At 39.5% G+C, this 27373-nt stretch overlaps 1 protein-coding gene across 5 annotated transcripts in view; it reads left to right on the plus strand.

Moving 5' to 3' along the window:
- Positions 1-27373, plus strand: part of BCAT1 (branched chain amino-acid transaminase 1, cytosolic) — a 142079-nt gene that overhangs the window by 102252 nt on the left and 12454 nt on the right. For all 5 annotated transcript variants that reach the window (XM_011961445.1, XM_011961447.1, XM_011961448.1 and 2 more), the window contains 5 exons: positions 1519-1682; positions 10173-10315; positions 15573-15658; positions 19303-19443; positions 22062-22136. In XM_011961445.1, the coding sequence (XP_011816835.1) occupies positions 1519-1682; positions 10173-10315; positions 15573-15658; positions 19303-19443; positions 22062-22136 (609 nt within the window). The remainder of the gene's footprint in view (positions 1-1518; positions 1683-10172; positions 10316-15572; positions 15659-19302; positions 19444-22061; positions 22137-27373) is intronic.

Below are 27373 nucleotides of genomic sequence, written 5' to 3' on the forward strand. Positions count from 1 at the left end.
CACATTTGTTTATGCTCATTAATATTTTACCTGCCTGATTTTGGTGGTCTGAGTGTTGAGCAGTGGGTGAGGGACTGTGGGGCAATGGATAGTAAGGGGAAGTTTAATTGAAGTTCAGATAAAAATATCCCTCAAGAAACATTACAAAGCCACAAAATCAGCGCAAGTTGAGTCTTTTCTATTGTAAAGATTCTCTTTCTTTTCCTGACAGATCCCCATTCCTATCCAGGTAGACCAGGCTCTAGTGAAGATTGGACACAAGTGGTTTATGTCCCGAAACTCTTAACCTAGTAGTCCTGCCTTTCTTTTTTTTACTTTGTGTGGTCTTGAATTTCTGAGGATAGCCCAGTGATCATTTCTATCTTAATATGTAGCCTTCAAAACGTTGCGTCTCTCGGTTTTCTTCCTTAATAAACAATGAACCCTAATGACTTACAACTGCTCTTGTGCTGGAGGAATTGGCACGATTTTGCATTGTGGGCTTCTGGCTTTACAGTGTTTATGGGAAGGACGGCCTTCTATTTTGTTATTTATAAGTCATTCATTCCCTGTTTTTTTTAATGATATTGTTAAATAAAAAAACTTCAGCCGAATTAAATTTAAAAGGATTTAATTGACCAAAGAGCCATTCGCAACTCGGGCAGCCTTCCCAGCCAGAGTAGGCCCTGTGGCTTCAGTGCAGCCGCGTGGTGGAAGAGGATGTATGGACAGAGAAAGGAAAGTGACATACAGAAAACAGAAATGAGGTTCAGAAACAGCTGGATTGGCTATAACTCAGTGTTTGCCTTATTTGAACAGTTGGCCACATTTGATTGGCCAAAACTCAGTGACTGGCACAAGAGTAGGCTACAGTCTGTTTATAATGTCCATTTAGGTTATAGTTCACGATGTACAGAGAAACCTTTAGGCCGAGCTTAAAATAATGTAATGAGGCAGCTGTAGGCAAAACTTGATTTAACAGTGCTTATCCCTCCATTGAAGCTGTACTCCTGCTACCTGCTAGTTGATGCGGGCAGGTGTGCTAATGGCACATTCCCCTCCACCTACCACCTGCTGAAGACCCTGCCATGTCCTGAAGCAGTCCCTTAGGCTGTGAAACAGAAGGACGAGTTAGAGAAGTAAATATTATATTTTACCCCCCAAAGACTAAAACCATCTCTGGGTTCTCCCCTTTCTCAATTCCCAATCAATGCAACCTTGAAAGGTGTTATATAGATAGTGATTGGAAATATGTCTCTCCTCCAAAACCCTACTAACGCACAAAAATGGACAAATCCAGCTTTTTTGCTTAAAATCGTAACAACTCAGAAAGCAAAGCAAAATGAAATGTATGTGCTCCATTCTCAGGATTTCCTCCTTAAAAACCATTAGGCTTTGTGTAACTTAATTTTAAAAGTATGGTAATAGCTCATGTATTCAATGGCTCCTTCTGGGAGACAGAAATAAATCTATTCTAGACTTTTAAGACTGGTGTCTACGTTTTAAGTGACGGTTGTGTGTACTTCTACTTCATTGCAGCCTTCTCTTGGAGTCAAGAAGCCTACCAAAGCCCTGCTCTTTGTACTCTTGAGCCCAGTGGGACCTTATTTTTCAAGTGGAACCTTTAATCCAGTGTCCCTGTGGGCCAATCCCAAGTATGTAAGAGCCTGGGAAGGTGGAACTGGGGACTGCAAGATGGGAGGGTAAGTAAATCTGTGTCTCTGTCTAAAGGAAAGATCCCTTCATGACCCTTGAGTTAGAGCTATTTCACTTCAGTATGAACACATTTAGTACTTTTCAAACTTTAATGTTCATTGTGTTTCATGGTTAATTTTCAGTTTAATCTTTCAGCAAGCCAGCTATAGTAGCTTTTCCTATGTAAACGCAGTATGAATTCAGTGCCGTCGCTTTTAGATGTGCTAGTTTAAAGGATAGCTGATGGCCCTTCATAAGGGAGAAACACTGGATATGATACCTAGGCAAGAACTGAAGCAAGAAACTAAAACAAGCATCACATCAGTGCTTTGGATAAACTGCCCCTGGGCACTGGTCTCTGGCTGCAGGCTAATGGCTGGCATTAAAGAGCATCTGGTCCTGAGACCTAGGCTCTCAGTTGGCTCCAGGGAGTCCTGTCTGGGGAAGGTGCCCGCCTCACTGAAGTGCTGTCTTCATTGCCACAGATTGTGGCCACACCTGCTGCCAACTGGCTGCGAGACAGCTCTGCTTTGGCTCTGTCAGGCCAGTCTCATAGGCCATATGTAGCTGGCAGGGAATAAAAGAGCATTTAAAAAGTGTCGGACGATTTCAGGGGTGGACTTGGCCATGAGTTAGGAATGCCCCTGTGGGTGAATGAGAATAACTGGATTAAGCAGCATGGGTTCTTGCTTTGCATGTATCAAATGGTGCTGTTCACATACCGAGGGCAGCAGCTGTCCAAAAAGGTGTCCATGGCAGTCTTGTGGGCCCTGGTAGGACATGTAGGTTCAGGAGGCAGGAGAGAGTCACATGACATGCTGCTGGGGTATTAGAGGCAATGACCACTGGATTTGACCCTTCTGTAGTCTTGCTGTATTTCCTTTTTCTTTTCTCTCCTCACCTACCCAAAGAAAAAAAGAATGGTTATAAAAGTCATCCCCACTGGCAACTTTAGCAAGTGCATTCCCTCAATGGGTAGAGAAATCCAAATGGAATGCGTTAAAACTAGGAAGCCTATTCTCCTTCTGGCTTAGAACACACCTTCCTGTGTCCTAGGCTAGCCAGGTTGAAAACTCCTTTTTTTGACTCTTGATTTCTTTTTTTTACTGGTTCAAACTTCTTCGCAGAGCATGTGCCTATGTACCACTGCATACCACATATATACCATATAGAGAGAGTAAATAAACAATCTGGATGAGATGTAATAAGGAAAAAGTTTCCCTTTTTAAAATATTGCTTTCTAGCTCCCCCTACCTGTCTAGGAAAAAGATAACATGGGGACACAGAAATTGCAGGGCAATCTTTATTAACCAGTGTTTGGGCAGGTTGTAATTTATTTGTAAATGATGATTTAATGCACTGTCGCAGAATACATGATCACTGTAGGGCAGTTAAAAATTAATGCTTTCAGTACAACACAGAGTGAACCCTAATGTAAACTATGGACTTGTGGACCACACTAATGCAAGATGATGATAATAAGAAAGACTGAGAGGGTAGTCGGGAAGGGGTGTAATAGGGAAATTCTGTTACTTTTTGCTCAATTTCTCTGTGAATCTAAAAGTGCTCTAAAAAAATAAAATCTATTATAAAATATATTTGATTCATTAGGCTCAGGTGGACTATGATCAATGGAAATTGACTTGAAATCTCTTAGGAAAGGAAGAGACTGGAGAAGAAAGTATTGAAATCATAAATTAAAAATGGCAAGAGGGAAGGTGGTAACCAAAAGGATAAGCATTTAACCTATATGCCTATCACTTCCAAAATGTCCTAGGGCTGTCTCCTATGCTTCTGACCTGGAGAAGTACAAGGGGAACAAAAGATTCCACATTTAGTATTATCCTGTTGAGTTGACAAAGACATTTGGAGTCAACTTTAGTTGTGTGTATCATTACATCTGTAAACCTAATTAAGTCAACAATTACCCTTGAGCATTTTTTATGACAACCGTAGTCAACTGGTATTTTTAAATAACTGTTGAGTCTCATAAGCTCAAGAACTTTCTGCTTTCTATCTAAGTGAATCTGAGGAAAAGAGAGAAGCTTTTCTTTTTTTTTTAATTCTGAGATTGTGCCACTATTTTGAAGGTTTTGAGGTAGCATTATCCTTCTATTTCTAAATATACACAAGTGAGAAAAGTAATACAGTTGCACACAGCTGAAGGAGAGGCCAAGTATAATGGGCCTCACCTTGGTTACAAATTAAGATCACCTGGGAGTGTTACCAAATACTGATGCCTGGTTCTTTCCTCCAGAGATTCTGGTTTATTTGGTCTGGGGCAGAGACTGAGCATCAGGATTCTTTAGCATGCAGCTAAGCTTGAGAAGTACTGAGCTAGAGAAGGGTCTTGCACTGTAGAAACATTTTTAGTCCCAGGTGATTCCTTAGTTAATTTGGGAGGAATAAGGCTTTCTGTCGTTCTCTCTTTTTCTCTCTTGCACATGCACACGTGCACACACACACACACACACAAATTATCTCTCTCTTAGTTTTTTCTTTTTTCATTGCATTCTGATTCTACATTTAAGAGTACAAGCTTTGAAGTCAGAAAGACCTGGCTTAAAAACCTAACTGCCATGATGGTGCATAAATGTCATTATAGATTTGTCCAAATCCATAGAATGTACACCAGGAATGAACACTAATAAAAACTTTAGACTTCAGGTAATAATGGTATGTCAATGTGGTTCATTAATTGCAGCAAATGTACCACTCTGGTGTGAGGCATTGGTAATGGTAGAAACTATTCATTTGGATGGGGAGAAGGGGATACAGGAAATCTTTGTACTTTCCTTTCAGTTTTGGTGGGAACCTAAAACTGCTCTGAAAAAACTTGAAGTCTTTAAAAACAAACCAACCTACTTGCCTTGGGCATGTTACTTAACTGCTCTATGTATCAGTTTCCTCATTTATAAAGTTGAGGCAATAATACCTTGCACAGATTAAGTGAGATAATAGAAAGTGCCTAGGACAGGACTTGGCATATAGAAAGCTCTCAGCAAATGCAGTATGATAACCTAATGGTACCCTAATGGTTAAAAGCTTGGACTTAGGAGTCAAATGTCTGGGAGTTACACACTTAACTATCTGTGAGATCTTCTACAACTGAATCCTCTCTTTCTCCAAGTCTTCCAAAGAACAATAAAGTCTAGGGTTGTTTTTAGATGACTCAGTGAAATAACGTGGTTAAGTACTTAGTATCCAATCTGGCAGGTATGGGTTACATATCTCTTACCTGAAATGCTTGGGATCAGATGTGTTTTGGATGTCAAATTTTGGAATATTTCTCTTTGAGCATCCCTAATCCGAAAAATTCGAAATCCAAATTGAGCATCATGTTGGCACTGAAAAGTTTCAGATTTTGGAGCATTTCGAAGTTTTGAATTAGGGATCCTCAACCTGTAGTAACCTCTCACAGTCGCTGATGTTGTGGTTTTCTCACTGTCTCATTTCATTTCCTGGACTCTCTTTATCTTAGAAGACATCAGTTAAATTTTACATAATAGAATTTATTCTTTTGGAGGGATGTATTTAATATGTCTATTCTCCCAGATATCTATTCTATTTAAAACTATATTGAAATGTTTTTATGTCAATAGCTTTCTTTTTCATTTTTCCGTTTCCTCCAAGAACATGTTTCTCTTATGAATATTGGCAGCACATGGGCGGGAACCCAACTATATTACCATGGTATCAGTTATCCTGTGGACATTAATCATATAGCTTACACCTGTGAGAAAATGTTGAGAAAATTAAAATTTGGGAGAATAAAGACCATCTATAGAATGTAATATATCAATCGATCAATCTAACTCTAAACATAAGAAACCCTTTCCTTTTCAGTGCATTGAAATAGTCACTATCTTTAATTCTCTTTCCCTGCCCAGTGCTTCATGAAGCTGAGGAGCTATGGTTTTAATTCAGCTACACTTACTTTTCCTTCCTTTCTTCCTGCCTTCTTGCCTTCCTTCCTCCCTCCCTCCCTTCCTCCCTCCCTCCCTCCCTTCCTTCCTTTTTTTGATGGAGTGTTGCTCTGTCACCCAGGCTGGAGTGCAATGGCGTGATCTCGGCTCACTGCAATCTCCGCCTCCCGGATTCAAGCAATTCTCCAGCCTCAGCCTCTCGCATAGCTGAGACTACAGACATGCACCACCACGCCCCGCTAAGTTTTTGTGTGTGTTTTTAGTAGAGACGGGTTTCACCATGTTGGCCAGGATGGTCACGGTCTCTTGACCTCGTGATCCACCTGCCTTGGCCTCGCAAAGTGCTGGGATTACAGGCGTGAGCCACCGTGCCCAGCCTAATTCAGCTACACTTTCTTTTTTTTTTTTTTTTTTTCTTTGAGACAGAGTCTCGCTCTGTCGCCCAGGCTGGAGTGCAGTGGCGCCATCTCGGCTACCTGCAAGCTCCGCCTCCCGGGTTCACGCCATTCTCCTGCCTCAACCTCCCGAGTAGCTGGGACTACAGGCGCCCGCCACCTCGCCCGGCTGATTTTTTGTATTTTTAGTAGAGACGAGGTTTCACCGTGTTAGCCAGGATGGTCATGATCTCCTGACCTCGTGATCCACCCGTCTCGGCCTCCCAAAGTGCTGGGATTACAGGCGTGAGCCACCGCGCCCGGCTCAGCTGCACTTTCAAAAGTGTGTATCCATTTGTATTTAGACGCTTCTTTGAAAGGCTAAATATTCATCCGGTAAGAATTCTCTATGTGTTTTTTAATACAGTCTGAAAGGCATTTTGTATATGAAAAATAATTTATTTTCAGGTATGGTCAAACTTCACAGTTGTGTCTATGAATGAGAAAAAATTCAAGTAAAATAGTTATTATTTTTTAGAGATGCAGTCTCGCTGTGTTGCCCAGGCTGGTCTGGAACTTCTGGCCTCAAACGATCCTCCTGCCTCGATCTCCCGAGTTACTGGGATTCCAAGCATGAGCCATCACACCCCACCAAAATAGTTATTTTTTTTAAACTTAATTTCATTAGGATATTGAATACAGTCTCATGTAACTCATTTTTTGGCTTTTATTGTTATTATTTATTTTTTCCAAACAACCCAATGAGGTATATAAAGCAGATATTTTTGTTTGCCAGATGGATTAAATGAGGCAAAGTGCAAGGGCTGTACCCAGGTCTGTTAACCACAGCCTATGGTCTTTCTACTGGACGTCCCCTGCAATCTGGTTTATACTCATTATTAAAAAGCATTTATAATTTAACTCAGTTATCTATTTACTATCAATTATGAATAAGGTTTTTTGAATTTTTATGGTCATTAAATTTTATGGTCATTCCTATCTGTTGTCTTTTTCATATTTATTTTTTATATTTTTAATAGCTTCCTGTCTGTATACCAGACTTGCTTCATCTCCACATTGGCCAAGAATTTACATTTTGTCATCTGTATTTAGAAGTGTATGTTTTAAGGGTCTTTTAATGACTCTTTTTTTTTTTTTTTTTTTTGGTGGGCGGGACAGAATCTCACTCTGTCTCCCAGGCTGGAGTGCAGTAGCACGATCTCGGCTCACTGCAACCTCCGCCTCCCCAGTTCAAGTGGTTCTCCTGCCTCAGCCTCCCGAGTAGCTGGGATTACAGGTGTGCTCCACTACACATGGCTAATTTTTTATATTTTTGGTAGAGACGGGGTTTCACCATGTTGGCCAGGCTGGTCTCGAACTCCTGACCTCAAGTGTTCCGCCCACCTCGGCCTCCCAAAGTGCTGGGATTACAGGCATAAGCCACTGTGCCCAACCCTTTTAATGACTGTTAACATTACCTTGGTGTGAGTCAACCTCATCATGTTCCAGTTGCAATCATCATGGTATGATGTCTGTTTTCCATAGTTTACTGGAATATTTCAGTGGTTAGTCAATATTCTTTCAGTTGCAAGTCAGAAAACCAACCTGAAATGATTTTTTTTTTTTTTTGAGACTAGTTTTGCTCTTGTTGCCTAGGCTGGAGTGCAATGGCCTGATCTCGTCTCACTGCAACCTCTGTCTCCTGAGTTCAAGAGACTCTCCTGCCTCAGCCTCCAGAGTAGGTGGGATTACAGGCATGTGCCACCACGCCCCTTCTAATTTTTTTGTATTTTTAGTAGAGATAGAATTTCTTCATGTTGGTCAGGCTGGTCTCGAACTGCCTACCTCAGGTGATCCACCTGTCTCGGCCTCCCCAAGTGCTGGAATTACAGGCGTGAGCCACTGCACCCGGCCTCGAAATGATCTTAAGCAGACAAGGGATCTATTGACTTATGAAACTAGGATACTGGCAGTGGACTTGCTAGGGTTTAAAGAAATTATTTCCAAGTTTCTTGTGTCCTTTGCACATCCCCCTTTTTCTTCCCTTCTTCCTCTATCTCTGGTCAGAGCTTCTGGCTCCATGTTGGCCTAGGGCTCTGCTTCAGATGCTTTCTTCTGTGAAATGTGATCATGGACACAGCCGACCCCAGGTTTACATCATACCAAGTAAGCAACCCCAGAAAGGAGAAAATGCCTGTATTTCAGGTTATAGACATTAAAATGAGTCAATGTACCCAAAGGAGGAATCATGTGACTATCTTAGGTTAAATGCCCACCCTTTAATTCAGCTGCGGCAGAGCAAGATGCTAGATTGTCATCAGCTGCGGTAGGGAAAGATGCTATGTTATCAGTCTAAGCATAATGACATAGCTCTATAGAAAGACCATGTTTTTATAAGAGTATGGAATATAGTGGGAAGGGAGGCTGTGCAGATGAAAACAGTAGATAAACATTAACACGAGGCTCTAATATTTAATTGTTATTATCATTATTATTATTATTATTGAGACCGAGTCTCACTCTGTCACCCAGACTGGAGTGCAGGGTGCTATCTTGGCTCACTGCAACATTTGCTGCCCCCCACCCAAGTTCAAATGATTCTCCTGCCTCAGCCTCCCTAGTAGCTGAGATTATAGGCGTCCACCACCACGCCCAGCTAGTTCTTGTATTTGCAGTAGAGACAGGGTTTCACAACGTTGGCCGGGCTGGTCTCAAACTCCTGACCTCAAGTGATCCGCCCATCTCGGGCTCCCAAAGTGCTGGGATTACAGACATGAGCCACTGCGCCTGGCCTCATGCTCAACTTTTTTTTTTGAGACGGAGTCTCGCTCCGTCGCCGGGGCTGGAGTGCAGTGGCCGGATCTCAGCTCACTGCAAGCTCCGCCTCCCGGGTTTTTACGCCATTCTCCTGCCTCAGCCTCCCGAGTAGCTGGGACTGCAGGCGCCCGCCACCTCGCCCGGCTAGTTTTTTGTATTTTTTAGTAGAGACGGGGTTTCACCATGTTAGCCAGGATGGTCTCGATCTCCTGACCTCGTGATCCGGCCGTCTCGGCCTCCCAAAGTGCTGGGATTACAGGCTTGAGGCACCGCGCCCGGCCTCAACTTTTATTTAGACAGCAACACAAATTGTAATTTTACCCAGATGTCAAAGAGATACTCTAAGAGACCTAAACAGGTATTTTGTGGTAGATTACATTAATGTAACGTAGGAGTTTTACATTACTACATTTGTAGTCGTTTTAGTTGTTTTTCATTGTTTGTTTCTGTGTATTTCTGGGGATTTCGTAGTGCAATGGGGGGTCTAGAATTTATTCCTGACCCCTGACAGTCTTATGGCAGTACTTCTCAGACTTAGTTAGTTATACAGCCAGGAGTGTATGGAGGCAAGCAGCTATCACATTTATTTGAGGACTCTCATGTTTTGTCTAGAATATTCATCCCTATTTTGTAATATACTCCATAATTTTCCTATATAAGTTTAGATAAAAGATATACGTTGAAAGTATTATAACACTAAATTGTCATTCCAGAAAAATGTACTTTGTTCCTTTCATTTTAAATAATCTGGGATGAATGGTGCAGGCTGAGAAAAACAAGCTTTTGAAATACTTTTTGGTCAACATGAAGACTTTTAACATCTGTCCTATCTTTAACATTTAATATTTGTCCTATCTTTTAGAGGAATTGGGCATTATGTGTTCCTTCGATACATTAAAGGGTCTTAGATAAAAGTGCGCACACTTGGTGCTCTTCTGCAGAAACTTGACAGAAGTTACTTCTCTAAACCTCGGTTTCTCATCTGAACAATGGAAATGATGATAGTGTCTACTTTGTAGTATTGATGTGAGATTGAAGTAATTCATGTAAAATTGCTTGCTGTGTGGAAACATACTCGGTAACTTTTAGCTGTTCTCATTAACTTGGCTATTTACCTGTGTTCTTCTATTATTACTTCTCCAGTTAAGATTTCAAGGTTTCACATTGTTCTGTCTCTGATGAAAGCAGTTAAATCACTTAGATTCTCTAAAGAGTTTTCCTTTAAGGTTATGCAACTGACTAGAGAGTGTATATATATTAAGAACATAATACCTTCACTACGTCCACATGTGAATTAAGAACTTGAGGCTATCAGAGTGTAGAAGATGAGGGAGTGGGGATGAAGTATGTTTGTAACCTGCATATTTTCTCTTTCTTAAAGGAATTACGGATCATCTCTTTTTGCCCAGTGTGAAGCAGTGGATAATGGGTGTCAGCAGGTCCTGTGGCTCTATGGAAAGGACCATCAGATCACTGAAGTGGGAACTATGAATCTTTTTCTTTACTGGATAAATGAAGATGGAGGTAATCCACTCAGATTTCACTCTGCGCATTTCTCAGTCATTTTCAACAGGACCAGAAAGACAAGAGCTAGAAATTTAGTACAAGGGAGTAAGTAGCACAGTCCCAGGCTAAGTAAGGACTACTGTGCTTTTGCTGTGCAAATAGACATGAGGTTTTTTGTTTGTTTGTTTTGTTTTTTGGTTTTTGTTTTTTTTTAGAAGTGGAGGATCACTGTATCACCCAGGCTGGAGTGCAATGGCGCGATCTCAGCTCACTGCAACCTCCACCTCCCTGGTTCAAGCAGTTCTGCTGCCTCAACCTCCTAAATAGCTGGGATTACAGGTGCCTGCCACCACACCCAACTAATTTTTGTATTTTTTTTTTAGTAGAGACGAGGTTTCACCATGTTGCCCAGGCTGGTCTTGAACTCCTGAACTGACCTCAGGTGCTCTACCAGCCTTGACCTCCCAAAGTGCTGGGATTACAGGTGTGAGCCACTGCACCCAGCCGAATTTCGATTTAAAGAAGCTCTAGAGGTTTTTCGTTTTTCGTTTTTTTTTTTTGTTTTTTCACTCTAGATGTACTGATTATTGAAATATTGAGATGTCACATTAAGGGATTTAAGTTACCATGTTTGGAAGATTTGCTTCCTTATCCCCTCTGCGGTTCCCCAACGATTTTCCTATCTGAACACCTTGCATTTGGAGATAGGTCTCAGATCAGGTCAATGGTCATTTACCATATACCGTATATAAAATGCTATAGTAATAAATGCAGTGTACTGATTCTACTGGAAGGATTTTGTGTACTATCTGGCTGTAATTCTTTTAACAATTGTTGCCCTTTCTACATATTTTGAAAATGTGTCACAGTCTTTCCAAATTTACTCTAGAACTCAATTTGATTAAAGAACACCATTTTAAAAGACAAATCATGTATCTTGGGATTGGATCTAGATACATGGCAGAGACCATAGGGGTTCAGTGAAGTGTTGGCAATGTGTGGAAGATTTTGAATTAAATGGCCAGTGGGGGAGAAAAACAGGCATTTATTTCTATTAGAATGTTGATAATCATACCAAATTTAGAAACATATTTTCGGACTTGTTTACATTCTTAGGTTGTTCATTTCACAGTAGCAATTATAGAGACTAGAAATAAAAATGATGTTTCCAAATACTTATGAGGTCTCAGTGGTTTCAATTAAATTTTTTAAAATGCAATTTATATTTGAAAGTAGCTACAGTAGCCTTTCTTGCTCTAATGTTATTTGGCTATAAAAAGAGGAAAATGGTAATTTAGACATGGCTGAATTCAGAGCTAAGTACTAATTTTAGTGTTAGTTGCAGAGACTAACAAGATGAATCTTACATTGCAGTCAGAGGTAGAATAAACAGAAGGTATGATGAGTACGCCTTGTCCTGGGCTTGGCCATTGGTAATCCTTGGCATATGAAAAACCAGATACAGATCATTCTCATCCTTCCATTCCTGCTGTTTGTACTTGGCACTGTTTGAAAATAAAATTTATACTGGAATATTTATGATTTATAAATTTGAGTTACTATATGTGACATATAGCAAAAGCTATGCTTGGAAGACTGTAGCCAGCGTTGACCTCTACACTGAGAAGATAATAGGCCGATTCAACTCTCCTTCCCATCTGCCCACTCTTACCCCACCCCAAACTCCACCAAAAAACCACACAGCTCAAAACAAAAACAGTTACATCATTCAGAGGTGGTACCATCATTATTTTTATGGATGGGAGATGTCACAATTTAAGTACATTCTGAATCAGAGCTACATGATTTAACCAGAAACACCAGAAACTGTCCTGGTGGAAAATTGTTCTTTATCCAAATAATAATCATGAAACATTTCCACCATGCCTTTTAAAGGTCAGAATAGAAATGAGTGATTTGTCTTCTCTCTCTTGCAAAATATACGAGACCTTAAGAGTGTTAGTTACTATTCAGGTTATGGTTGCCTGGGATAACTTTAGTTTTAATATACTCCTTCACTTTGGGGATGTTCATCTAACAGAACAAATAAAATTCAGAATAAGGAGAAAGGAAATAGAATAAATATTTGAAGTAAATAGAATGTTAGGAAAAACTTTTGGGCTGAAAAAAAGACATGCAATTCTGAAATAACTTTGATTTATATCATATGGTTTTAGGAAACTACAATGAAGAATGAGTTGAAAATCAGCACAATATTGATTTTCACAAACGTTACTGATAGGAGGTATAAGCAGAGTTCTTTGGTAACAGCCTGCCTTCTTTTCATGGGCACCCACACACACTGCTCCTGTTGGTTGAGATGGCTGGTACAGGAAGGTGGATGGGGTGGTGGATAGTGTGTGTTCAAAGCACAGTGCCATGCACAGTCACTATGTGTGGCACTCAACTTGTAACCCATGGGAGTTTTGATTTCAGTAACAGCACCATGGTGGTAAGATCACACATCATCACTCTGTTGATGAGTAATTTAACCCATACACTTGCTATTCACCATTTGAACAAAGCATTGTATCATATCCTGGACCCTGGAGATACCCTGAAAAATAAGACCCAGTCCTCGTGGTTGAGTTCACAGTCACTTTGGGAAAACAACCATGGCAGTGAGTCTCGGTTTTGCTCAGACCACATCACGAGTCTTCTCAGACACGTCAGGCATGAATGCGGACTTGACTTGGAGCACTCTTCCTCAGATGTCTGTGCCGCTTGCTCTCTGACATCCTCCAAATCTTTGCTTACAAATCCCATTCTCAGTCCGGCTTTCCTTGAGCTCTTAATCAATATCATAAACTCCCTTTCCCATTTCTCCCCAGCATTCTCCATTGCTTTTCCTTCTTTATTTCCCCCTCTGTAGTCTAACATACTGTCAACACAATAAATGTTTAGCTGTGTCTATTAGAAGGTAAGCAGGGAGATACGTCAGTTTTGTTCACTGCTGTATTCATAGAGCTTGAAACAGTAAACAGCACTCAATATGTATTTGTAGAATAAATGGCTAATTGTGCTGATGGTGTTTAGGGCACTTATGCAGACCTACATTCCTGGTTTCCATTAGTGTTTGACTTTGGGAAGTCACAGATGAATCCTGCTGTTATTGCTTCTAAATTCCTCATCTCCTAAAAATGATTTCTTTGTCAAAAACAAGCTGCATTTGTAGGTTCTGTTTTCCTCATGTTGGGCAATCTGGAGTGAGTTCTGGCTCTTGTAAGTATGTTTGTGGTTGCAGAGGAAAATGAATATTTCTCACCCAAATGTTGTCATGTCATCATCTCTGTCTGGCAACCAGAGAAGCAGATGTTCTGTTCCTTGACCTCAGGCTAGTGGTTACAGTTCTGGGTGTTAAATATGTTTCACAAAACAGCACTTGCACATGCGGGACTGCTGTTTTCATTTAACTTGATGTAGTCTCAGAACTCAGCAAGCTTTAGGAAAGGTCCGGTTTGGGGGCACTGGAAGTGTGTGTGTGTGCGCGTACATACATATACACACACAAATAGATCCGTACATTTATGTGTCTAGTTGGCTAGCTATTGCAAAACACATGTTTATTTTGAGATCATCAACACTTCTAAACACGACAAAGAGTAGCCCTAAGAACATTGCCAAAAACAAATTTTCTCCTTTCCAGAAAGCAATTTTCAGCAGATGATTTTCAGAAACAAAATTCAAAAAAGCCATACTGCTGTATCCTAGCAAAGATAACTTATTCATTTATTTTTTACTCAAAAACATTTATTATATATACTCTGGGCTAGGCACAAGGCCCGATTTTGAGGATAGAAGGATGAAGATAGAGTTTGGTATTCCAGATAGAGCTTAACTGTTGGGCATGTCTGATGTAACCCCAGTGGAGTGGGCAAGCCCAGAACCACCGTGTACTGAAGGAGAGGGTGCTGGCTTCAGTGTCAGCACTCACTAGATTCACACTCCTGGGTGTCAGAGGTGAGGAGGAAACGGAGATACTGAATGCCAGAGGGGACTGTAAGGAGAGCTTGTGCAGCTGATGGATCACACATGATGCCCGTGGACAACTGTCCTCCTAGACCTCACAGTAGTTAGGGATGTCTGCAGTCATCTCACAGTAGAGCAGCAGCTCAGCTTTGGAGTTTTGTTTCTCGAATGTCTTCTTTTTTAGCCATATACATGCTTGAGGTCACTCTGATGAGCACATTACATTTGAATCTCAGAGGGCGAAGGCAGCATCTCCACACTTGTTGCTGATGCTCCACCAGGTTTGAAAAATCACTAAAGATAGACTCTCAGGCTGGGCATGGTGGCTCGCGCTTGTAATCCCAGCACTTTGGGAAGCCGAGGTGGGCAGATCATCTGAGGTCAGGAGTTCAAGACCAGCCTGACCAACATGGTGAAACCCCGTCTCTACTAAAAATACAAAAATTAGCCGGGCATAGTGGTGCATGCCTGTAATCCCAGCTACTCAGGAGGCTGAGGCAGGAGAATCACTTGAACCTGGGAGGCAGAGGTTACATTGAGCTGAGATGGCGCCACTGCACTCCAGCCTGGGTAACAAGAGCGAAACTCCACTTAAAAAAAAAAAAAAATTAGACTTTCCAAGGGCGGCGTGGAAGCAGAGACAAGCCTGAGTAGGCACGCACACTTCTTGGTGATAACCTCCTCCATAGCATTCTTGGAAGGTTTAGTAATGACTAGTTTTTCTGAGTAAGATCCTAATCCTATCTACATTATTCTAGTTACTAACCACCTTTCATCTGCTAAGGTAAATTTTCACTTCAGAATGTTCCTCTTAAGACCATGCAATAAGTCTTACTGTTTGTTGGTGGAAAACCATCTCATTGTTTTACTGGTTAAGGGTAAACTGAAGATGATTAGATAACTTTCCTTCCTTCCTTCCTTCCTTCCTTCCTTCCTTCCTTCCTTCCTTCCTTCCTTCTTTCCTTCCTTCCTTCCTTCCTTCTTTCCTTCCTTCCTTCCTTCCTTCTTTCCTTCCTTCCTTCCTTCCTTCTTTCCTTCCTTCCTTCCTTCCCTCCCTCCCTCCCTCCCTCTTTCCTTCCTTCCTTCCTTCCTTCCTTCCTTCCTTCCTTCCTTCCTTTTTTTTAAAATAAGGGTCTACCTGAAGTGTGAACTGATTTGGGAAATTTGACCATGCAGAACAGTAACATTTTCTTGATGTTTGTTACTACCAAATTGTGATGGGTTTTTTTTTTTTTTAGTGGCTATTGATAATAAGACATGCCTAATGTAGTAAAAGTTTGAAAATATCCCAATTTCTGATTGACAGAAGAAGAACTGGCAACTCCTCCGCTAGATGGCATCATTCTTCCAGGAGTGACAAGACGCTGCATTCTGGACCTGGCACATCAGTGGGTGGGTGCCTTTGATATGAACAACTTTTGTAAGCCTGAAATAAAAAATAATCAAAATAAGCCCAGCCAAGTGTTGAAATAATATCCTGTGGTTCCAACCCATGTTATCTAATCTTTAAATTCTAACATGAATGAAAAGTGTTCTTCTAGAAGGGCTTTCTTGGCAAGACTATTAAAATAAGTATTCTTGTTAGTGAGGGCAGAGAGAAACCAGTGTAGCAAGATGTCATGGTGGTGAAGTATTCTAGTAGTAGTCTCAATCTACCAGGTATCTCCTACCAACTTTTATCTGGTTCATACTTGGTGTGCCTCCATCCAGCCAGTCCTTCTCAAGTCTGTGTTGCTTCCAAATGGCAAGAAATTTTTCCTTTCCTTTATTTATACCAGTATAACCGTGCTTGTCATAGAAATGAAATAATTTCACTGACATATAAATGTTTACTAACATAACATTATTGGTTTGGCTGCCTTCTTTTTCTCTCTGTCCTACCCCCATCCTCCAAATTTCATATACATACCTATTTTAAAATCAGAACATGCAAGCAAATGTAAAGCTGTTTTCAGTAGACTTTCAAATTCGTGTGACACAGGCAAGCATATTAAACAATTTGGTGGACCGGGTGCAGTGGTTCATGCATGTAGTTCTAGCACTTTGGGAGGCCAAGGCAGGAGGATCACTTGAGCCCAGGAATTTGAGACCAGCCTGGGCAACATAGTGAGACCCCGAATCTACAAAAAAATAAAAAAAATTAGCTGAACATGGTGGAACATGCCTGTCATCCCAGCTACTTAGGGAAGCTGAGGTGGGAGGATGGCGTAAGATCAGGAGGTCAAGGTTGCAGTGAGTTATGATCAAGCTACTGCACTACAGCCTGAATGACAGGGTGAGACCACATCTCTAAAGACAAATAAATAAATAAAATAAAATTTAAAAAGATTTGGTTTTGGAAATGCCATAACGTATTCAAGACAAATTATTGAATGAACTGGGTGTCTGGTAAAGGTTCTTGGAAGGAACTTTTGACCCAGGTGTTAAAATGGTCTCCAAAGAATATGAAAAGACTTTGAGCTTACTGTGGTCAAAGAGTACTAGTAGTAACAGGACAAATGTTTAGAAACACACACGTTATCTAGGATCATACTAGCATGGTTTCTCTGGAAAAGACTTTGAAAATAGATGAAATGTGCTATAAATAATTCTACAAAACCCTGAAGTAGACAAGACCCAACTGCTACATGCTGGCTGGCACATTGGGCATGGCATTTACAAACTGTTGGTATAATTTCAAACAGCTTGCCCTGTCCTAAATATGTTTGCAGTTGGAAAGATATTTTTGAAGCTCAGTAATTTTTGTTTTATTAAAGAAAAATATCAACCAAGTACAGAAGGTTTGATGACAAGTTGCAAGTGGAAATAGTTTCCCACACTAATGATTCGCTAGCATGAAAAATAGGTTATTATGGAGGAAATTTTTTCTTGACTTCATAGCTGTAATTTATTTTAAAAAGCTATTTTAAAACATGAGACGTGAAATGCCAAGAGGCATGTAGGGGGTCACCACTACTTGCCAGATAGGGGAAATTGTCCAAAGATAAGTAAGGGTGAGCAGAGTAAAAATAATTCTGCTTATTTATAAAAGAGTGTTCTTTTCTTTTCTTTTTCAGGACACAGAACTCAGCTTGTTTTCGATTAATCTGGCTGATTTTCTGCAGTTTATTTACCTTTGAACAACGTAATTGCAATTGTAGACTGAGAGAAATTGAAACTTTCAAAGAGCCATATTTCTATTGCAGACATATTTTCCTGCCCTTCCAAATCTACTTACAGCATGATGAGTTCTTCTTTTAAATATTCAAAATATTTTGAATATTTTCAAAATATTTTCAATATTTCCAAGAGCTTTGATTTCCATTTTTATCTCTTGTGGGTTTATAAATTAAAAAAAAAAAACTACTCATCTTATTTTTTTAAACCTCTCTATTTTTTGTTGCCCTTTATTCAAATAACTTGTTGACAAACCGTGAAATTGAACCACTGAGGTAAAAGAATGAGAATTAAACAGACAGTTTAAACAGATAGCTTAAAAGAATCAAGATTTTTCTTTTTCCCATTTCCTATCCTTGAGCAAAGAATATATTCAGACACTTTGGCAGAAGTCAATGAGGTTATACCACTAATTCCATGATGAAAATCAACCGAATGTGATACTGAAAGAGAATTGTCACTGTAAAGTCAACTGTTAGTCATATTAGGAAAAAAATACACACAATACAATTTCTCAAGTAAAGTCCAAATATACATTCAATGTTTAAAAATCATGAGTATTTCAGATATTTGAACTCAGTCTGCTCTTTATTCCGTAAAAGACATAGGTAAGCCGTCCACAGTGGCTCACAACTATAATCTCAGCACTTTGGGAGGCTGAGGTGGGAAGATCACATGAGCCCAGCCTGGGCAGCATAGGGAGACCCCTATCTCTACAAAATAAAATATAAAAAATAAAAGCTAGTTGGGCATGGCAGCGCACACCTGTGGTCCCAGTTACTCAGGAGACTGAGACAGGAGGATCACTTGGGCCTGGGAGGTCGAGGCTGCAGTGAGCCAAGATTATGCCACTGCATTCCAGCCTGGGTGACAGGGCAAGACCCCGTCTCAAAAACAAAACAAAATAAAACAAAACAAAAAACCAAGGTAGAAAGAGTACCAGATTTGGAGCCAATCAGATCAGACCTGGGTTCAAATTGAGTTTCTGTCATTTACTTCCTTTGTGGCCCTGGAGATGCCCTTCAACCTCCTTGAACCTTAGTTTCCTCATCTGTAAAATGGGGATGATAGTACTTACCCTAAAATTATAGAACTTGGCATAATACCGGGTGCTTGATAAATGGTAGCTATAATTACTAATATTACATAATACATTGTTCTCCTTTATGGTAAAGTAGGGATTAAGACACTGATTTTGTTTTGTTTTGTTTGTTTTATGTTTTTGAGACAGAGTCTCGCTCTGTTACCCAGGCTAGAGAGCAGCGGCATGATCTTGGTTCACTGCAACCTCTGCCTCCTGGGTTCAAGCGATTCTCCTGCCTTAGCCTCCTGAGTAGCTGGGATTACAGGCACCTGCCACCACGCCTGGCTAATTTTTGTATTTTTAGGAGAGACAGGGTTTCACCAGGTTGGCCAGGCTGATCTCAAACTCCTGACCTCAAGTAATCCGCTTGCCTCAGCCTCCCAAACTGCAGAGATTACAGGCGTGAGCCACCGCACCCAGCCTAAGACACTGTTAGCATAGAGCATGCATCAAGCAGCTCCTGGGATGCATCAATTTGGTAAGACTTTATACAAGTTAAAAAATAAGAAGGCAAAAAAGGAGGCATATGTTAAAGTATACCATGTGTCTTGTGGTGATAATCTTATATTTTATATTCTGATAATCTCGTATATAAATCTGTGACCTTGAAGTAGGTTCCTTAACACCTCAATGTGTTCACTGATAAGATGGTGTGCCCCTTCCAGCTTTCCCTTGAAGGATGGTTATGACCTTGTCTAAGTGCAATCAGAATGTTAAGCAGAACCGTAAGTATTGGCAATTGTTTTGCATGCCTTTTCCTTTAAAATACACTTGTTATTTTTTATATTCCGTGCAGGGTGAATTTAAGGTGTCAGAGAGATACCTCACCATGGATGACTTGACAACCGCCCTGGAGGGGAACAGAGTGAGGGAGATGTTTGGCTCTGGTACAGCCTGTGTTGTTTGCCCGGTTTCTGATATACTGTACAAAGGCGAGGTACGACAAGGATTTCCTCACTTCCTATCATTTCCAGTCACATTAAATTACATTTAATTTAAGTGTATGAATAAAATTATATTTGGACCCAGATGCAAGGTGCAAAAGTTGTGTCGTCGTTGTTGTTTTTCTTTGTTGTAAAGAGAGGGAGTCTTGCTATGTTGCCCAGGCTGGAGTGCAGTGGCTGTTCACTGGTGTGATCGTAGCTCACTGCAGCCTCAAACTCCTGGGCTCAAGCAATCCTTCTGCTTCAGCCTCCTGAGTTGCTGAGGTTACAGGAGTACACCACTGCACTCTGCTAGGTTTTTTGTTGTTGTTGTTTAACTTGGCATTACAAAAAAAAATAACTGGGACAATTTATCCAGATGAAACTATATTAGCATATATCTGCTATGTTTCCAGTGATTTCATGTAAGCCCAAACATAGTGGGAAGTTAGTTTTGTCCTTGGACACGTGTAAGATCTGTCTTACCTAAATGTCAGGGTTGGAGCTATGCCGATAGTCTTCTACTCTTCTCTTTTTCTTCCTACCAGTGCACTAAGAAAGGCTCTATAGATAGTTACATTTCAGTTTCTGGTTAACAAAAGTACTTCCAAACTACTGGATTAGAAATGGTAAATAGTTATGGAAAGTGCATTTGAATGGTCAATTCCTTGATTTTTTATTATTAATGCTGTTATTGTTAATAATAAGTAGGCCACTTTACAAGAATTATTTATTGGCAAACCTGGTGCATTTACTAAAATCTTACAAAGGAATTTGAGGATTTGGTAGGAAGAAATATTCTCCTTTTAGTAAATTAGTCTGATTTTATATGAGCCATACTTTTGTTTTCTTGTCAAATTGTTTTGCTTTCCACTTTATAATAAAGCTCCAACACTTATGATTAACATTGGCATCTAACTTTATAACTTAAAAGCTTGTAAGTATTATTCTTATAATGTGAACCGGCTTAAGTTATTCGTATTACAGTGGATCCTTGAACAACACAGAGGTTAGGGGTGTCAACCCCCATACAGTTGAAAAATCCACATATAACTTTTTGTTTTTTTTGAGACAGGGTCTTTCTCTGTCACCCATGCTGGAGTGCAAGGGCACAATCTCGGCTCACTGCAACCTCCGCCTCCCAAGCTCAAGCAATCCTCCCACCTCAGCCTCCCAAGTAGTTGGGACCACAGGTGTGCATCAGCACACCTGGCTAATTTTAGTATTTTTTGTAGAGACGGGGTTTCAAGATGTTGCACAGGCTGGTCTCAAACTCTTGAGTTCAAGTGATCCACCTGCCTTGGCCTCCCAAAGTACTGGCATTACAGGCGTGAGTCACCATGCCCTGCCCACGTATAACTTTTGACTCTCCAAAAACTTAACTACTAGTAGCCTACTGTTGACCAGAAGCCTTATCAATAACAAAAACAGTTGATTGGCACATATTTTGTATGTTATATATATTATATATGTATTCTTACAATAAAGTAAGTTAAGAAAATCATGGGGAAGGGAAAATATATGTACTATTCATTACATGGAAGTGGACCATCATAAAGGTCTTCATCCTCATTGTCTATCATGTTGAGTAGGCTGAGGAGGAGGAGGAGGAGGGATTGGTCTTGCTGTTTTAGGAGTGGCAGAGGCAGAAGAAAGTCCATGTGTAAGTGAACTTGTGTAGTTCAAACCCATGTTGTTCAAGTGTCAACCGTAAATGCAAATTCTACTGGTTTTCAAATTTTACTTTAAAGTTATTTTCCGTCAACTAATTGGAGTTTTGCTCAACTCCTCTGACTTTAGTGGTGGCTGCTTCATTTGTTGAGGTTTTAGAACTTGCTTTTAAGGGATTGCTCTTGACATAATTGCATCTACAGATTGACTGTTTCGTGAGAGAAGAATTATTCTGTTTTATGTCAATACTTACATTGATAATAATGCTACTGTTTAATATCTTGCTATGGTAGCATCAAGGTAATGTGATCAATCCACTGAAGTTGTCATTAGGCCAGAGTTTTTTTTTAAGTTTAATTATTATTTCACTTCTAGAAATAAGAAGTTTATAAAGTTTAGCATAATTTTAATGGTCCTGGCTTAGGAAGCATTTATAGCCAAAAAGTATATCTAATTATCCTGTTATACTAAAGGGTATAACATGAAAAGTGTTTGAGAGCACAGACTATCTCCTAAAATCAAACTCTCAAAACCTGCAAGCCGGCAAGGCATGAGTAGGCATGACTCAGATACAAATTAGAAGCATGAAATCTCTCAGCCACGCATTTAATCATGCTATCAAATATTGTGGAGGTAGAGGCCCCTAGAATTTTAGCTTGGGCCAGAGATGGGTATAGAAGCCCCTTTTATGAAGTCATAGACTCGCTTTAATTTATGCTCCCAGAATGACTTGCATTAAATTGTGGCAAATTATCTTTGAGTTCTCTTTCCTGCCAGAGAGTTAATATCTAGAAGACAATCATTCATCCTCACAGATTCTCAGAATCTTGGAAGAGGTAGGGTTCTTTAAGTTTAGCCACTATTTTAGGTACAGAATTTAGCAGAATTGCTTAAGTGTCTTATCTGTTATCACCATATACGTGAATACCCTCAAATTATCTCGTTTCCCTTTCTTTTGTAGACAATACACATTCCGACTATGGAGAATGGTCCCAAGCTGGCAAGCCGCATCTTGAGCAAATTAACTGATATCCAGGTAAAGATTTCTTTTCTTTTCTTTTTTCTTTTGTTTTATTTTATTTTCTTTTCCTCTCTTCTCTTTTCTTTTCATGTCACGTTATTTCTGTCAGAGCTTACAACTAAATTGTATTTCAATGAAGAGGAGTAAATATTACAATTCGAGATCAATAAGTTAAATTTAAGGAAGATATTCCCAACACAATATGTGGGCATGAGCAAAGCAGAAGTGGGAAAGAAGACGTATGTTTTTAAAAAAGAAAGAAAATATTGTTCAGGACTCCACATTACTCAACATTGAAAAATAGATGTAAATTTTGGTAACATTTAAAAATCTCATTAGGAAGTATAACATAACTTTTGTTAAAAAAAAAAAGAAAAGGAAGAAAAAATTTGAAAGTAGAAGAAATTTCAGGAAGAAAATTACAGTGCATGTGATTCCAACACTGAGATATAATCACTGTTAATTTTTGATGTATTTTTATTTTTGAGATGGAGTCTCACTCTTGTTGCCCAGGCTGGAGTACTAGTGGCACGATCTTGGCTCACTGCAACCTCTGCCTCCTGGATTCAAGCAATTCTCCTGCCTCAGCCTCCCGAGTAGCTGGGATTATAGGTGTGCACCACCCCGCCCAGCTAATTTTTGTGCTTTTAGTAGAGAAGGGATTTCATCACGTTGGCCAGGCGGGTCTCGAACTCCTGACCTAAGGTAATCCACCCGCCTTGGCCTCCTAGAGTGTTGGGATTACAGGCATGAGCCACTGTGCCCTGCCAATTTTTGATGTCTTAACCTTCAATGTTTTGTAAGCATTTATATACTTTATTTATTTATTTATTTATTTATTTATTTTTGAGACAAAGTCTCGCTGTGTCATCCAGGCTGGAGTGCAGTGGCGTGATCTCAGCTCACTGCAACCTCCGTCTCCTGAATTCAAGCAATTTTTCTGCCTCAGCCTCCTGAGTAGCTGGGATTACAGGTCTCAATGCCACCATTCCCGGCAAATTTTTGTATTTTTAATAGAGATGAGGTTTTGCCTTATTGGCCAGGCTGGTCTTGAACTCTTGACCTCAGGTGATTCACCTGCCTCAGCCAAAGTGCTGGGATTACAGCCATGAGCCACCATGCCCAGCCAGTATACTTTTAGATAGTTATTTTTTCCTAACAAAATGGGATCATATTGTACATAATTTTGTTACATGTTTTTTCACTTAATAAATGCTTTGCTTTTTTATATCAATAAGTAGTTTTCTCCAACACAATTTATAAAGTTTAATTGAATTCCATTATATAGATATACCATAATGTTTTTAAAAAATTATTATTGAACATTTACATTGTTGGCAATGTTTATTTTTCACGATTATGAACAGTACATCTTCGATTATTTCCTGAGGATAAATCTCTGGGATCAAAGGGTATTCATGTCTGTTTTTTCATACTGCTAACTTTGTTTTGCCTATCTTCTGTCTGAGCAACAACCTATAGTAATGTCTCATCAGGCTGTTAAGCAGGCATGCTAAATACCAGATAACACTGGGCTACTTGGAAAAGAGATTATTCTATAATTTGCAAGCATTTCACCAGTTAGAGGATTCTGTTGAACCCAGCTACTATCCTTGTCAATTAGTAAAAATATCTAAGAGGGCCTGAGACTTACATTGAAAAGTAAAATAAAGTTTGGTCATTTGAGTGATGTCAGATGGCATTGAGTCATGAAACTAAGCGAAACTTAAAGGTGGTTGAGAATGCAACAGACCTCCAGAGAGCAACGGAGGTCCTTGGGTAGTGATAAAAATGGCATTTCTGGCTGGGCGCAGTGGCTCACACCTATAATCCCAACACTTTGGGAGGCCGAGGTAGGAGGATCACTTGAGGCCAGCTGTTCAAGACTAGCCTAGGCAACATAGTGAGAAACTTCCCCTAAAAAAATGGAAATAAAATAAAAATAAAAATGTAAAAGAGCGCTTAAAAGGCAGTTTTAAAAAAGACTTACTCAGCAAGTTTTCCACCAAATTTACAGTATTAAAAAGAAAGAATGATTGTGTGTTTTTGTTTCTGTTTGTTTTTTTTTTGAGACAGAATCTTACACAATCTCAGCTCACTGCAGCCCCTCCCTCCTAGGTTCAAGTGATTCTCATGCCTCAGCCTTCCATGTAGCTGGGATTACAGGTGTGCACCACCATGCCTGGCTAAATTTTGTATTTTTAGTAGAGTCGAGGTTTTGCTATGTTGGCCAGGCTGGTCTCAAACTCCTAGCCTCAAGTGATTTGCCCACCTTGGCCTCCCAAAGTGCTGACATTATAGACATGAGCCACTGCGCCTGGCCTTGATTGTGGTTTTTTAATCAATGAACTGCCATGCTTCTGCTCTCCAGAAAAGGTTTTCTGTGAGGATTTTCTGTCAGCTAAGTAAAGGAATATCTTAATATTGGAAGAAATAAAATTTAGTCAGAGTTGTTTTCTACCTTTGTACACAGCAACAATTAAAAGTAATTTGAAGAGTAGCTAATAAAAATTTCTGCTTGGATGGCTTAGGCATTTTAATTTTTTTAAGGTTGCCTGAGTAAATCTGAAAATAATAAATTATTACAGTTTTGCTCAAATAAACAACATAAATAGAACAAAAAATACATAATTGGCTAGATTACATGAAAGCCTTTTTCCAAAATAGGAGTTTAGAGGCCAGGGCAAATAGGCAGGAAAAATAAATAAAGGGCATCCAAATTAGAAAAGAAGAAGTTAAATTAGCCTTCTTAGCAGATGACATTATCCTACACCTAGAAAAACCTAAAGACTCCCCCAAAAAACTTGGAGAACTGATAAGTGAATTCAGTAAAGTTGCAGGATATAAAATCAACATGCAAAAATCAGTAGAATTTATGTAGGCTAACAGTGAACAATCTGAAAAAGAAATCAAGAAAGCAATCCCATTTATAATAGCTACAAAAAGTATGAAATACCTAGGAATCAATCTAACCAAAGACATGAGAGATCTATACAAGGAAAACTATAAAACTGTGATTTAAAAAATTGAAGAAAACCCACAAAAGTGGAAAGATATTCCATGTTCATGGATTGGAAGAAAAATTAAAATGACTATACTACCCAAAGCAATTTACAGATCCCTATTAAAGTACTGATGACTTTCTTCACAGAAATAGAAAAAACAATCCTAAATGTATATGGAACTACAAAAGACCCCAAATAGCCAAAGCAATTTGAGCAAAAAGAACAAAGTTAGAATCACTGCACTACCTTACTTCAAAATTTATTATAAAACTATAATAACCAAAACAGCATAGTCCTGACATAAAAACAGACATAGTAGACCAATGGGACAGAATAGAGAACCTAGATACCTAAGTCCACATGTTTACAACCAACTCATCTTTGACAAAGCTGCCAAGAACTATAATGGGGAAGACAGTCTTTTCAATAAATGGTGCTGGGAAAATTGGATATATGCAGAAAAATGAAACTAGATTCCCTTCTCTTGCCATACACAGAAATGAAAGTATATTAATGACTTGAATCTTAGACCTGAAACTGTGAAATTACTTGAAGAAAACGTTGAGGAAATGCTTCAGGACATTGATCTGAGCAAAGACCATTCTGTCACTCAGGCTGTATGGAGTGTAGTGACATGAACCTGGCTCACCGTGACATTGACTTCCCAGGCTCAAGCAATTCTCCCACCTTGGCTTCCCATGCTAGAACCACAGGTGCATGCCACCACGTTCCACTAATTTTTAAATTTTTTGTAGAGATGGAGTGTCACCATCTTGCCCAGACTGATCTCGAACTCCTGAACTCAAGGGATCCTCCCGTCTCAGCCTCCCAAAGTGCTGAGATTACTAGCATGAGCCACTGTCCCTGACCAGCAAAGATTTCTTATGTAAGACCTGGAAAAGCATAGTCTATGAAAGCAAATATAGGCAACTGGGATTATATCAAGCTGAAAAGCCTCTGCACAGCAAAGAAAACAATCCACAAAGGGAATAGACTCCCCAAAGGATGGGTGAAAATATTTGCAAACTATCTATCTGACAAGGGATTAATAACCAGAATCTATAAGGACCTTAAACAACTGTATAGGAAAAATCTAGTGATGTGGTTTTAAAATGGGCATGAGACCTGAACAGACAACTCAATAGAAAAAAAAAATTGATTTAAAATGGATAAAAGATCTGAATGGACGTTTCTCAAAAGAAGACATACAAATGGCCAGGAGGTACATGAAAAAATGTGCAGCATCACTAATCATCAGAGAAATGCAAAGCAAAACCACAATGTAAAATCCACTTGCCCCAGTTAAAATGGCTTGTATTGAAAAAAACAGGCAATAACAGATGCTGAGAGGATGTGGAGAAAGCGAACCGTCATATATTGTTGGTTGAAATGTAAATAGTACAGCCACTATGGAGAACAGTATGGAGGGTCCTCAAAAACTAAAAGTAGAACTAGAACTTCCATGTGATCCAGCAATTCTACTACTTGGTATATATCCAAAAGAAAAAAAAAATCAGTATATCAAAGAGATATCTGCACTCCGGTGTCTATTGCTATAGTATTCACAATAGCCAAGATAAGGAATTAACCTAAATGTCTATTAACAGATGAATGGATAAAGAGAATGTGGCATATATATACACAATGGAGCACTATTCAGCCATGAAAAAGAATGAAATCCTGTCATTTGCAGCAACATATATGGAACTGGAGGTCATTTTGTTAAGTGAAATAAACCAGGGACCGAAAGACAAATATTACAGGTTCTCACGCAGGTGCTAAATAAGTGGATCCCATGAAGACAGAGTAGATTAGAGGTTACCAGAGGCCAAGAAGGGGAGTGGGCAGGAGAAGATAAAGGAAAAAAAAAAAACAAGAATATATAAATGTATTTATTACCACCATTAAACTGAACACTTAAAAATTGTACAGATGGTAAATTATATATGTGTATTTTATCTTAATTAAAATTTTTAAAATTAGGAGTTTAGAAATTTTTAAGAGAAGTGTGCCCATAGTGATAAGAAAGAAAGACCCTTTTGGAAAGTTTTCCTGATCAAATTGTACAGTATTTTCTTGAACAAATTGTACATTCTGTAGCTGGTAATACACCAAATAAGATTTCAGGGTTACCTCTTGGAGATTGTATGAAATAAGAAAATTTAGGTGGGCGTGATGGCTCATTCCTGTAATCCCAAAACTTGGGGAGGCCGATGCAGGAACATTACTTGAGGCTAGTACCTCAAG

The sequence above is a fragment of the Colobus angolensis genome, unplaced genomic scaffold, assembly GCF_000951035.1.
Source record: "Colobus angolensis palliatus isolate OR3802 unplaced genomic scaffold, Cang.pa_1.0 Scaffold550, whole genome shotgun sequence".
NCBI lineage: Eukaryota > Metazoa > Chordata > Mammalia > Primates > Cercopithecidae > Colobus > Colobus angolensis.